General features: G+C 45.0%; 1 protein-coding gene across 1 annotated transcript in view; it reads right to left on the bottom strand.

The window, feature by feature from the left end:
• Window positions 1-1,409: 1,409 nt before the first annotated feature.
• The window catches only part of MAML2 (mastermind like transcriptional coactivator 2), a 217,845-nt gene continuing 204,376 nt past the window's right edge, over window positions 1,410-14,878 (bottom strand). The window contains exons 3-5 of the mRNA XM_059838595.1: window positions 13,978-14,181; window positions 11,824-11,935; window positions 1,410-6,154 (exon numbers count right to left, since the gene is read on the bottom strand). Coding sequence (XP_059694578.1) covers window positions 5,172-6,154; window positions 11,824-11,935; window positions 13,978-14,181 — 1,299 coding nt within the window. The 3' untranslated portion in view covers window positions 1,410-5,171. The remainder of the gene's footprint in view (window positions 6,155-11,823; window positions 11,936-13,977; window positions 14,182-14,878) is intronic.

Here is a 14,878-nt window from a genome sequence, read left to right on the forward strand (position 1 = left end):
GCAGCCCTGCCTGATGCTCCCACCTCCTGCCTGCCTTGCCTTTTACCTTTACAGCTGAGATAGAAAAGACACACTTTTAGGACATGAGTTTCTTGATTTATTTTGGATTTACCTTTGGGTGAGTGGGTCTGTGCCTTATTTTCCCACTTGAATGCAAGGGAAGCACTTTCTATCACCCGTACTGGAAATGCTGAAGTGAGGAGAGAGCCACACACCTCCTGGGCATGTCCTCACTTCAGCATGTCCACTCAGGATCAGGAGTATGGGCACAGCCTCTGCAGTGGGACACTGGGCATCTGCCAGCATCCTCCCCCATCCCTTCTGTGAAAGCACCAGGTTTCAGGGCAGGACAAAGGAGCCATTTGTGGGTAGGAGTCAGATACAATCAAGGGACTGAGAAACATAAGCAAAAAACCTGAGAGGGCAGCAGCCAGTAGAGCTGGTGTTGTGAGGGGCAGCCAAGAGAGGTGCCTTCCCACTTATCCTGTAGGTGTAGGAAGGTGAGCAGACAGGGACTAAAAGGGTGGATGTGCTGCATGGCAGTCCCTCATCATGAACCACCAGCAGTGAAGCAGTTAAGATGTGGGGAGCCCTTTTTTTTTTCTCCCTACATCTCAAAATAGCACAAGGCAGCCTTTGAGCACAGGCAGTGATGTGCTGACATTTGTCCCTTGGAAACATCCCCTCCACCACCCCTTCTGCTCAGTTCATGGGGCAGGAAGAGACGCCCACTTGGAGATGGAGCCCGGAAAGCCTCTCGAGGAACGGGACACTTCCTCAGGGCTGACCTTCTAAAAATAGCCTGGTAGGGATGAATGCTTGTGTGAAACAGCCTGCAACCCAATGTGATGTTGTACATGCTGGAATCTCTGTAGGCTGGAATCTCTTTAGGCTAGAACGAGGTGTAATGTGAAGGAGGCAAAGAGGAAAGGAGAAGCCAGTTGTCTGATTTCTGGCTTCTAGCATTAGTGGTCTCTGATAGTGAGGGGAGTGGGGCAAATATCTCCAGAGAATGATCCAGGGCAGGGCACGGGCTTGGGGACCTAGCCAGCCCTCCTGGGGTAACTGACTCTTGGGGGTACACAGTTCTGAGCTTCAATTTTTGCAGAATCCCAGGGCAAATTGCTCTGCTGCAAGATTCTATCAACCCATTCACCAGAAGCTAAAATAGCATTTTTGTTAACCATTATTTGTTAACCCTTTCTGGTAGTGAAACCATGTGTTTAGTCAGTAGGAAAACATCACAGCTCTCTGGCAAAGAGGCACACTGAGCTCCTGGAAGCTGCCAGATGTTCATTTTTCTCATCCCCCTCCTAAAATATCAAAATTTTAATTTTCTCAGATGAATGAGCAGTTGACTAAACAGACATTCAATATAAAATTCATAGTAAGAAAAGAGACACTTGGGATAATTTTGATTGATTTACTTGGCAGAGTTTTGATAGCTACTGAAAAACATACTATTCATGTTTAGGTGAAAAATAAATGGAGTCAAATAAGTGTCACTGCATAGTACTAGGAGGTATATACAGCCACATGTAAAAATGCATAAACACAAACATTTCTGTACAGCAACGTTTCTTTTCAGTCTGTATAGAGAAACACTGGTTTATAATATGGGGAAAATATAAAGCAGACACACATGCAACAAGGACATGACAGTTACATAGGTCCCACCTGCCTCCCAACAGCTGAAATAACAATAATAACAATAATTATAATAATAAAAGCCTTTTTCGGGGAAAAATTTTGAAACCTGGAATGTTTTCATGTTGAGGTTTCCAGAGAGCTTCAGATGTGAAACATATCTGAAGGTGATTTAAAGGCTTGATTCAAAGCCCTGTGAAGGCAATGGAAAAACTCCACTGGTTTCAGTGAGCTTGGGGTCAGACCCAGCTATTTAACCATGATCCCGTTCTGCCCTCCCCCAAAACCCAAAGTTGAAATCTGCAGATAAAAATAAACAATCATATCATACAAAACTTTGTATATAGAATACAAAAGGTAACAGTTGACTTTTTGTATAAAATACAACTTTTTGATAGTATATTTATTTCACATATGTATAAATATAACCCAAATAATATGATTTTTATTATTCCTACCAAAATATTATTACTTTTTGTTGTTGTTTTTACAAAAGTTTACAAAACAAATAATTCTTTATATTTACAACCCAATACTGTGAAGAGTGCCCAGGCAATGATGAAAAATAGATTTTAAGGGTAGTGCACTTAGCCATTGCAAAGAAAGGAAAAAAAAGACACTAGCTCCATTCTGATGCAAGTGTTCTGAAGAAATTATACTGGATTCAAGTTTTGGTTGCAAGAGTCTTTCACAAGCTCCCATTTCAAATGCATCAGGCATATATATACAGGACTGGAAATGGCCTCTACCTTTTTTGAATTTACTTAAGACAGGATGTAATTTTGCTCCCAGGGATGGCACTCACAGCCCAGTGTCTTTTTCACTCCAGGCTGAGGCCAAGAGGACAACACTCAGCATTGAGTCCACCACTGCATGACATCATAGAACCAGGGAATCATAGAATATCCTGAGTTGGAAGGGACCCATGAGAATCATTGGGCCCAACTCCTGACTCCTTGGGACCAGCTCCTCAGCGGAACAATTTTTTTTTTACATCATTTGAGGACCTTGAAATCAGTCTGGCCCTAATAAAGAAACCAGTGGTGGCTTTTTCAATGGCATGTGAGGGTAGTTGAAGTTACCAGAGTACAGTGCCCATTGCCCATGGTGATACTAACTCAGCCTGGCCTCAGTGGCATCCATGGCAGCTGTCTGTCCCTAGCAGTGTGCTGGCAGTCACTGCTGACCTGCTCGTGGACAGGCAGTGTGTGAGGCAGAGAAGCCAATCTTTCTTTCACTTCAAACTCGTGCAGCTGCTACTTCAGTCTAGTTTTGCACGATTTATATGGGACACACTTGTTATCTTGCATCTGTATCTCTCCAAGGTTAGGTGGGATCCCAGTGGCCTGAGCTGAAAAGCTCTTCAAAGACTTGGAAAAACTTGTACTGACATATCAGAGGGACCCATGCACCCCGACCAAACTGGGGAGAAGAGGGAGCTCTCTGGGCAGCTGAGTCACCACGTTACACAAGGCAGAGGTGTGCAATGATCACTCGCTGGGCTGGCAGAAGGACTCTTCAGCTTTCTTGTCCCTCTTATTTCTCTGGGAATGAACAGCCTCAACTGGCATATCTAACTAAATGCCAATGTTGCACCTTTTGTGGAGGTGCAGGTGCTCATTTGTGGGATGATGCTTCTTGAAACATCCTGAAAAATTGTGCCATTTGAAATGACAGGGTGAAATAACTGGAAAAGCCTTATTAAAACCTCTCAGGAGAAGTAGGTCAGATAAGTGCAGAGGCTATTGTCAAATAGTCTACTCATCCCACTGCCACTAACAAGGATGAATAAAGCACTTGCATGGGCTGAGCAATGCCTCTTGGCACCAAGGCATGGGAACGTAGGCATTGTATTCCTTTGCCACATCTAGTTTTAGCTAATTCAGAGGAGGCTGTGAAACACATTGCACCGCAGCATTCGAAAGAACAGCACTTTCATTTGAATTGCAAGATCTGTTCCCATCCCTGAATCCTGTCTGAATCCCTGTGCAGCGGCTTTGTAGTGACATAGCATATCCTTCTGATGCCATTACTGACCAAGTCTATAGCAAAGAATTTAGTAAAGTCAAGACTATTCCCTGGCAGGTGTGGGACAGCCTGTATCCTTACTGCTCTGCTCTGTTAGCCTTCCAGGCAAGGTGGCTGCAAACTGCTCATGGGAATGGCCCTTGCCCCCCAGTATATCTACTTTCTATGCACAGAAACTGCTCAGGACAAAATTAGCTGGTCCATCCCCAAACTCAGAACACATGATTGAATCCAGTGCCCAGAAATAATCCCCAGAACTGTTTCATGTACAAGCACAGATGTGGCTGATGGAGCCTCCTGCTGTGAGTTATAATTGATGTGCATGCTAGTTTCAGGGGCAGAGCCTCTTGTACTCCAGACAGAGGCTGTGGAGACCTGGGCCAACACCAGAACTCTTTCAACTCCCCCCATATGGCAAAGGAGAAAACAGGATGGAACCAAAATGCTGTGCAACCGAAATGGCAGCTTCCTCCCAGGCTGGTAGATGATGGCATTTTGTCTGGGCTAAACCTGTTTGAGAGAAGAAGATCAGGCTGAACCACCTGATTGATACTCGCCATGATTTGAGATGAAAACAAGGACAGTGGCTTAGCTGAGCCACTTTAGGTATTTGCCCTCCTCTAAGCTGGACTGGACTGGGAGAATAGTCAGGGACAAATCATGAGCACCCTTCTCACTCAAGTTTCTATTAAGTCACTGTAGTCCCTGGGGAAGGGCAAGGTGGCAGAGTGAGGATCCTGAGCTTTGGAAGTAGTTCATCTCATGTTTCCCTCAATGCCCAGAATGACTGTGCTGCTGGCAGAACAGCAGCATCCTCTAATACTCACTGCAAACACTGATGAAAGGGAGAACACAAATGCTAGAGCACACCGAATAACATGCTGGATGATCTGTTTCCTTCTTCCCTTGGATGAGACCACTTACCCTGCTGTGTGCTACAAAAGGTACAGGTTTATAACAAAATCATTGGGAAAGCAAACGAAAGTTTGTACTGTGCAGAAGTAAACAGTTTTTGTAATGCCATGAGATTTACACAGGGCTTGATGCTGCCTGGGCCAAGCAGTCCCAAAGAAGTAAAGGGCTGTGAACAAGATGACTGAAGAGCTGTGGACCACTTGGGGTCTACTTGCCTCAGAGAAATGATGTTCCACAGCCCATACCACTGTCTGGTGCTTCCATGTGTGGGAAGCTGAATGCGTTTTTTTCCTGGAGCCCCTCTGAGAAGAACCAATGAGTTTGCAATGGGCTGGGCACAGGTCTGGGGAACAGACCCTTCACGTTTTCACTCCTTTGTGGCAGGCAGGAATATCACTTACACTTTCACTTCAGTTTTGTTCCTAGAGCTACTCTTCAAACAGGGCAGTTGCTCTATGTTGTATTTTAAAGGACAGCCCAGTCACTGGAGTGTAAATTAATGAAGCATCTAAAGTTGGCATCTAAAGAGAAAGCTAATGTCCTTGCTGCCTCTTCATCTGGTTCCCTCTTGGTACGGTCACTTACGAGTGGTTCCCTAAAATTTCATCGAGGTTGATGTCTTTCATCCAGTCATCATTGCCAGGTTCTGTTTTCAGTAAAGAATCTATAAAATCCGAGTCACTGTTGAGCGCAGGTCCTATACTGTCCCCTTGCTGGTTCAGAAAGTCAAACGCTAGGTCACTACCATGGTCACTTCCTTGGTAAGCCCGGGAGGTTTGGTTGGTAGTTGTGAAACCGGTTGATGGCAGAGATGACGGCGGTGTCATACTTGTTCCTGGCTGATTCAAGGCAGGCACAGTCTGTCCTCTCAGCTGATTGGGTCTTATGCTGAGCCCTCGCAGTGAGCCAGCAGATTGTCCATTCAGAGTCTGGTGCATTTGGTTTAGAGGGGGCCTCATCTGGACTCCCGCCGTTAACTGGTTAGGAGGTGCCAATGCACGCTGAGGAAAATGCTGGTTGCCTACGTTGCGCTGCAAAGACTGGTTGGGATATGGAGTGCCGGTGGGGAAACGGACTCCTGCAGGTTTCAGTGCATCCTGCTGCTTCACTGCAGCCTCTTGTGGGGCCCAGTTCTGGGCATTGGCAGTAGCCGTGATCATCACATTGGCCGGCCGTTGAGCAGGGATACCTGTCGCTCCATGGGTCAAGCCTGGCCTTATTTGCTGAGAGCTGACCACTGACCCCGTCCCAAAAGCTGCCCCGTTGTTCCCCTGTGTCATGGTTTGCTGTCGGGACACCATGGGGTTATTCTGACCGGGCAGAACTTGATTTTGGTTTCTGTGTGGCTGCATTTGGTTCATTCCTGAAGTCACATTGTATGTGCTTGGTTGGTTGCAAGGAAGGTTCCCGTAGCAGCCCAAACTCCGAGCAGCAGGAACAGAAGGCATTCGGGTTCCAGCAGGGGTGGACATGAGGCTGGAGCTCTGGGGCATGATGCTGTGAGTTGAAATTGGGTTGGATAAGGACATGTTGTTGGAGCTCATGCTCACAGCTGGTGAACCACCTGGAAAGAAGAAAACAGAAGTGTTACAACAAGCGTGGGTGCATCAATATGTGGTGTCATTCAAATACCGACAGCTCAAAAATCCAGTTTCCTATGAGCAGAGTTTCTTGAAGAAGACACTTTGCTCTTAAGAGGACTTAGATGAACTTGCTCAAGGCCTTGAAGATGCCTATCATACAAAGGGTTGTTTGGTCTATACTAAGCCACCTGTGGTTTTTTCACCCCTTCAGAGGAGAGCACATGAGCCAAAACTGATGCTTAATGTAAGAGAAATATTGGAGCAGGGAAGGACAGACAGAACCGCTGGGCAGCAGAGAAGACGTTCCTGCCTTCCTTTACAGAAGCACTAGACACGTCAGAAAGGACAAGGCCTCTCCAAGCGATCAGAGATCAAGAACTTTTCCTTAAAGGGCATGGTTATCCTGGCTCCCTCTAGAGACAATGGGGAGCCAGAGGCACTTTCATCAGGCTTCTTTTCCACCTTTCTTAGACACCCACAGCAGCAGTATTCATCCTTTGTTGGGGAATGTCTGTCCCAGATGACAGCAGGAGCCAAGACTTCATCTCACACATTTGCAGCCATATGCTGGCACAGGAACTCAGTCCAGTCTGTGACGTGCCTGTCCTCCCACGTGGTGGCAGAGCAGGCATGGGGACATGACCCGGTGCTGTGCCTGGAGAGCCCCACACATGCCCTTTCTAAACTCTCTTCCCAGCTGGGCTATGGCTATTTGCCCCTGCAGAAACAGACTTGCCAGTGAGGGAGCCACACATGATGTGCCAGTGCTTGCTGCACCTGAACATCCCCTTTTGTGCATCAGAAAACTACAAGTTAGGAGTTGGCAGGAATTTATCACTCCTGGCTGATTCTGCCCAATGGGGGATTTTCCTGTACTTAATACCTGCCAATGGCTGACAAGAAGAGAGGATTTTTTTGCCTTCAGTCACCAAAGCTTGGCACAAGCTCACTTCTTTGGCTACATTGCCATAGTTTGAGGCCACAGCAGGTCATTTATACCATGGAGGCTGAGTGCTTATCCAGTGCAAGATTGAATTAATCCCTGAGAGACTGGTTGAAAAAGACCAACCACTTTTTAAACTCAGCCAGTGTAGATGGCACTGTGGAGAACCCTTTCTGTGCACAATCAGCTGCTCCACGTTGTAATTCCCTTTGCTACTGTTGCTTCCAGTACAAACCCTACAAAAAGCACAGCTCAAAGAAATCAGGTTCAAGGCAAATGAAAGGAGATGTTTCTTCACACAATGTGTGGGTCAGCTGAGGAAATCTGTGCCACATGGCACAGTACAAGATAAATTCTCACACCTCTTTGGATGGCCCCCAAAGTGTGAGAAAAGCTGTCAGATGAGCTTGCTACCAAGGTACCACTGCATTTCAGGAATTCTCTGAGCCTTTCCCAGAGGAGGAACAAGGAGATTTGCTATTTCATCAGGTGCAACTAATAGCAATTTTTGGGCATGAGACATTGCCTTGGTTTGATCCTTCGTACATATGGCAAAACCAGATGGGATTTGACTAACTTCAGCTTCATCACCAAATCTTATTATATATTGGTCTGTGTGACTAATTTTATTAGTTGGTCCATCATAAATTCCTTCCTACTACACAGCGCTTCAAGACTGTGTCATGCTTGCAGCATTCTCCAAATACTTCAGTCTCAGTGTGGGGCATGTTTTCCAGTCCTTTGGTCCTTTGGAGGTCCTTTCAGAACTTGACAGTTTTTGATGTTGATTTCGGAGCTGTGCATCATAGCTGGTCACAGCAATAACTTTTGCACATCTCCAATGTGGATGTAAAGTAAGCTCTATTTTTCCAGTTCATCATCATCTCGGACAATGTTTGCCTATCCAGTTTCAACCACACGGCCTGCTCACAGTGGTATCTGGAGACCTGTCAGCCATTTCCTTTGAGCTATGTTAATTTTGTGCCACTCACGTTTCTTAACCAAAACAGGCAGTAAGAAGTCAGATGCTTTAAGGGACATAACCTGAACAACTATTGCCTTTAAGTTGTGGTTTCATTGAAAGAGATACCATGCAAGCTTGGAAAGATTCCTCTAACATCAGCCCATGTTGCTTGAAATTAACTACATCTTCCCCTTCCTAAATTCTTTAGTATTTGGGCTGTATCTGCCCCTTAGTAGTTTTGCTGAGCTCTGCATTAGGCTACTAGGGCTGCAAGCACCTACTTAGTAATTTAATTTTTATCATGGCATTAGCAGTCTCCCTTGGTGTTTCAAGACTAAATAAAAGGTGACACTAAGAATTTGGAGAACCAAATTCAGCCAGCTCTTTTAAAACTCTTTTAGACAAATCATGGGCATACATATTTAAAAAGTCTATGTTTAGCAACAGCTATTTAATATACTGTTCCTGTTGAAATTTCACCATAATGATGTTCAGCTCCCACAGTCTGGAACCAAAGAAAAAATTGTATATTTCTGCTTTTTCTGCATTATTTTTATACATACGCTATTTCCATTTAGTAATGGATGTAAAGGATCCATTTTTTTCCTTAAGGACTTAAAAAATAACTCTTCCCAAATCATTACTAACGCTGAGTGTGACTCCACAACCAGGGGGCTTGTTTCAAATCAATATAAACATAGATACCTAAATTAAGAAGCTCCCCCTAGCCTGGAAGGCAGCCTGTTCCACAAACAGCCTCCAAGTGGGACTGTAGAGGATCTAATTATCCTAAGAATTGTGTTGTCCTAACTTAAGCACCTAAATTCAGTCCCTGAGCTGGGCAGCCCCTGGGGCAGGATATGGTATGAGGAATCCACCTGGTTTTAGCCCAACAGGCACAATCATATTCCCACAATCAGTGCTCAGCTGGCAACCACATGATTAGCCCCATCTTTGGCTTTGCTGGTGGGTTGTGCATTTTTGGAACTACTGTAACATCTCCTATGAAGACAGGCTGAGAGAGTTGGGGTTGTTAAAGTGGGAGAAGAGAAGGCTCTGAGGTGATCTAGTACTTTCCAGTACCTGAAGGTGGCTACAAGAGGGAAAGGGGACTTTTTACAAGGATATGCAGTGACAGGACAAGGGGGAATGATTTTAAATTGAGACAGGATAGGTTTAGATTAGACATAAGGAAGAAATTTACTCAGGGGTGGTGAAACACTGGACTAGTGAAAGAGTTGTGAATGTCCCAACCCTGAAAGCATGCAAGGCCAGGTTGGATGGGGCTCTGACTAACCTGGTCTAGTGACAGGTGTCCCTGCCCATGGCAGAAGGTTTGGAGCTAGATGATCTTTAAAGTCCCTTCCACCCCAAACCTTTTTGTGATTCTGTGATTTTTCTTTTGCAGGGATGATAGGGATGGGTCCCTGATTTTTGCTCTTGTGAGCCCATATTAAAGAGGAGGAATGGTACAGAATTCAGTGTCATTTCAAGAGATGGTTCTCTAGATGGTTCTCTCCCTCCAGCTGAGCTACAAGTTTGTAGAGTCGCTTCATTGCCACTGGGACGAAGCCCCTCCTGGGGTGACCCTGCCAGCTGTTGAGCAGACCTCAGGGCTACCACCACACTGCTCCTGCAAATGCTACACTTTTGAAAGAACACAAGTGTTTGGGAAGGGGTTGTACTTGTTGCCAAAAGACAAAGCTTCCTCTTTCTTTGTTTTGCTATTTTTGTGCTTTTATTTTTAACGCAAGTATTTTCCATTCTTATTTCTTCCAGATGGGAAGAAATGCCTTCCCCAGAAGTACTGTGTACAGCAGCTGGGCACCCCAGGCTACAGCAATTCGGAGAAACAGCTTCCCTACCCAATTCACCTGCTCCTTTCTTGGGGGTTTCTTGCCATGGCATGGCACTGTGGGGAAAAGTATAGAGAAATAAAATACTCCAAATACAACCAAGTTTCTCCAGCCTGTGTGATTTTATTTAGCTTTTTGCTCTTCTTCCCTGATCTGAGCAAAGCTATTCCCAGAAAAAGGGAACAGTTTCCCTACTGTTACTCCCTTATGCAAGAGTTTCCTAATCGCTCCCTCTGGTAGCTTTGCTGGAAGCTCCCAGCACAGCCCTCCCTCCCAGGCTCGCCTGAAAGGCTGCTGTCCTCCTGGGGCTCACTCAGCAGGGACTTGGGATTTGAATGGACTAGTGCTGGGGACTTGGGATTTGAATGGACTAGTGCTGCCATTCCCACAGGTTTCAAACCGAGGAGATGCGACTCCAAATACCACCAGACTGGCAGAGAGTCCATCAGATTAGCAACAACAAGAGCTGCCACATAGCAGTGGTGATCTACTCACTTCGGAGCCTTTCACACATGTGGCTGCACTCGCTTCCATTTTCTCTCTCAGGCTAGAAATGGATTGCTTTTAAGTAAAAGCCAAGAGTCTCAGTTAATCATTTGGTTCCAGGAACAAACCTTTAAACAACACACCAAATCACAAGATTCCTCAGCGAAATGCTGGGGTTGCCAAAGCATTTGTTTTGGGAGTACAGGAGGTACCAAGCCAGCGAGCAGGGCCCTCACCATGGGCAATTACCCTGGGATGTTTGAGCCAGTTTACTGAAGAAGATTAATGCCCAGGTCCATTAGAAAGCAGCAGTTTCCAGCAGTAGTTTCCAGCAGCAGTTTCCAGGCTGCTGCAAGCTTATCACTACTAGAACTTGTAAGCAGAGCAAAGGAGTGCATGAATGCTGTTTAAACGGCCCAACCTGGCCCATCCCTACATATCCAGCAGATTGGGCAGAGGGGTGGCATGTGAGTAAGCTGCACTTCAGAGCTCATTAAAATCATAATAGAAGCTGAAAAGGTTGTGCTGCAAAGATCAGATAAGAAAGAAAGACTCAGATCACTGGCTGAATCTGCAGAGACACCAATTATGGAAAAACAACAAAAAAAAAAACAAACCTGTCTTCTTTTTCTTTAGCATGTTGCATACAAAAATATACTAGAAGGCAGAGAATTCTTTATATACTTACATGCACAGACACTTTTGCAGTATAGAAAACATCCTCTGGTCCCATCTGCTGCATTTCCCCCACCTCCTCTCTCCTCAGCATTTTTTCTTACCCTGCCTTTGCTCTCTGAGTGGCCTTCAGCCAATCAGCAAGGTGAACAGTATGAAAAGCCAAACAAACAATCCTGTGCTCCCATAACTAGACTCTCCCAGGAGGTCAGGGCACAAGAGCTGAAACGAAGGACTAGTCCTGAAATGCTGGGCATTTCCTGCCCTGGGCAGTTCTGGCAGAAAGCGAGGGCTTTTACTCTACTGTTTGACTGATGTGTTGAAATGCTACTTGTAGAGCAGCACTAAGGCTGTGACCATGGCCTGTGAAACAGACCAAAAGTACCAGCCATGATGGTGCTGTGTGGGGTACTTAAAGACCCAAATGAGGGTCCTCACACTGTACATGAACTGCCATTTGAAGGGAGGGATGGTCCTCATCTCAGTCTCTGAACCAAGGTGTACCACACATGTGAGAGAAGTATCTGAACACAGTGAGGCTGCATAGTCAAGAGGACATCTCTGCATCAGGTATTTGGGTGCACATCTGCCCCAGACAGTGCTAATGGGAAGGGTGCCAACTCCTCCTTCCCCATCCCATGCGTGCATGGCTCTTATGGGTGGTCTTCCAGCTGGAAGGAAGGAAGGAAGAAAGGAAAGAGTTGCGTTGAGCCCATGGGTACTTACCAGGATATTGGTTTGCTTGTTGCATGTTGACCACATTCCTTCTTTGGTCTTTATAATCTGGTGGTGGTCTTGTCAAGTGTCTGTTCAGTTGGTCTTGTGGAGTTATTTTCTCCTAGAGGATTAGAGTAGAAGTACATTAATTTGCTTTTCTTTATGCTTTCCTGGCTCTGTGTTTTGCCAATCTCTTTCTTTTCTCAGTTGTGTACAAAGCTGAAATATTCCTTCCTTTCACCCTGTCTGGTCCACAGGACAGTCACTTGTGAAACTGCGCCATCACCTACTGAAGCCTATATGGAAATATCTTTGCTGTTTGCATTGTGTTTGAGTCTGATCTAACTTTCCTCTCAGCCTCTGAGAACAATGTCCATGTCTGCACTGCAGTACAAAGTGTATTCCAATTTCAGCTTGTCATCCCCATCCACAGCCATACCCTCCCTCACTCTGTCATCCTACACTGGAGGGGTGACCACAAAACCCAGTAAAATCCTTGCTTTTTGCTCCCCCCAGCCCTCCTCAGTAAGGATAGCAGCAGGACACCTGGTTTAGGACAAGGACAAGAACAAGGACAAGGATGGTGCCGGGCTGGCTGTTTTCATGCCACTCAGCATTGCCCTGTGCTTCCCTGTATGAGGTGCTGTCTTTCCTCTTACACTGGGAATACAAGAACTGGGGCAAGGACAGCAAGGAAAAATGGCAGGAAAAAAATACTATCCGGGTAGATTTTTTTTTTTTGTTTTTTTTTTTTTTTTGAGCTTGCAGGGAAATGTTTCTGGTGAGAGGGCCAAGTCCTTGAACTGAAATCTAACTGCCTTACTGCCCTATGCTTATAAGATCAGGAAAGAGCAGGCACCAGAGTCAATGCCTAATTTCTCATCAGCATCAGTGTGATTTGATGCCTCCAGAGTGCTCCTGCTCACCCATGAGACATGGGTCCTTGAGATAAGTGCCCCCATGGCAGGAAATTGTGAGTTTGGTGCCCATGTGCCTTTATTGGACAGCTGCTGGGACAGCATCACATGTCTTCTGCAATGTGCACAGGTTTTGTGCTCAATGGCCAGAATGGCAAACCAGCTTGTCAGTGTGAAAGAGTCAGACCCTGGCTGATGATGCAAGTCCATCTGAGTAATTTGGGGATAATCTGCCTGAAAACAGCATGCACATGGACCTTCTAGTGAAAAATCTGTATTTTCTTCTCCCAGGAGCACTTAAAAACACTGGGACAAGAGCCTTCTTTGTCTTATTTAGGCATTTCCACAATTCATCATGGGAGGGAGGGGTCTGATTAAGATTTGTAAGGTTTGTTTTTATATCCTGCTCAACCTGAATCCTTGTGAAGAAGACAGACTCCCATGAAATCCCTGCAATTCATGTAAAAGCTGTAGGCAAGCTTCATGAGTATTTCTATGTACACAATACAAAAGCAAAGCCAAGTGATTAAATTTCCATTTTATTTAAGAGAAGCTATTTGAGCAACTAAGTTTTTGCTCTGCTAAAAATTCTGACAGAAAACTGTAGCACAGAGAGCTGACTTTGAACTTCTTTTTTCTTCTGCATGAATTGAAAAGTCAAGAAATATTTCATTTCTAGAATCCCCCATGTCTCCTAAAATGACCAGAAACTCCCAACTAATCTCTCAGATACCAAAGGAGTGAGACTGCAGATACCTAGAAATGCAAAAATAAAACTAGAGAAAGTAGGACTCATATGCAATCCCAGACAAGCACACAAACTTGGGTTGAACCCCAAAATCAAGGTATCTGATCCTTGTTCACACACAGGTATTTTACACTATGCTGCCTGGGTTACACCTCCTGGAAGCAAACTTTTCTCTTAGGTGGAAGTAGCATAGCAGTGCACCTTGGTTTATCTTGCAAAGAAAACCACTGACAATATTCATTGTCTCAAAACCAAGCACATGCTTGGACTGTTCCTGTGATGAAACTGCAGTAGCTTAGAAACTTGTTTCATACAGATTGAAGAACGTTTCAAAAGGTTTAGAAAAGTGATGAAAATACAAGGCGCACTCTTGAAGTTCTAGGCATTGCCAAAACAACCTTGAAGTTTTAGGGGGTTTTCTTCTCCGTGTCTTAGCTTTCTTTTCTATTGTTTTTATGGCAATATTTTCCATGTAAAATAAGAAATTAGTAAACTTACAGCTTCTGCCAACATCTGCTGCTGTAGAAGGAGTTGTTTTTGCTCCATCATTTGCCGTTGCAGAGCCTGTTTCTTTTCCATCAGCTGCTGATTCAACAATGATTGCTGGGATGAGTTCATGTAACCACTTCCAGTGTTTGGATTTGAGCAAGAACTGGAGCTTGGAGTGGGGCCAGCTCCCTGGCCTACCACAGAGTGTTGTTCCTGAAACAGAAGAAAAGGCTCGTGAAGGATGAAAATAATAACAAACATCAAGAAAAGGAAATAATCCTTTTAATGTAATTAGCTGAAGCTCAGGACACAGCCCACAGACTCTCAGGACAAGTGACAGATACAAAGGCTATGACAAAGTAAGAAGAGGATTGAGTAACTTCATCCCTCAGGAAAGACTCTGAAAATGTGCTAGGTGGTTCCAGTGGAAAACCTCAATATTGTACCAGAGCTTGGGAAATATTAACAGAAGTAGCAGAGCTGTCCTGGGGATCTTTCAGGAAACGTACATTGGGCTGTACAGCAGTTTGTTTGACCACAAGGGAACAAACTCAGTGTCTGCTGGTTCCTACCATCTGGTGAACAGCAGTGAGAAGCTGCAGACTTATTGGTAGAAGTGGCATCTATTCTTAGAAAATACAGAGGTGGGAAGTTAATACTTCACAGTGGGGTGAATGGTGCTGCTTTCATTCCTCCCGTCATCTCCCTGACAAGAGCAATCTCTGAGAGACTGCTAATTGAATCCCATTAGCAACATGATTAAATTGGCTTAGAGTGTATCAACTTCCTCAGTAAAATAAATGTGTAACTGGCAAGGACCTGGAAAAGTCTCTCTGGTCTTTGTGAGGGACATAGATCTGCTTCCTGTTCCCAGTGTGCAGCTCCATAATGAAGGGATGGCAAAAAGTCA

Source organism: Haemorhous mexicanus, chromosome 2, assembly GCF_027477595.1.
Source record: "Haemorhous mexicanus isolate bHaeMex1 chromosome 2, bHaeMex1.pri, whole genome shotgun sequence".
NCBI classification, from domain to species: Eukaryota; Metazoa; Chordata; class Aves; order Passeriformes; family Fringillidae; genus Haemorhous; species Haemorhous mexicanus.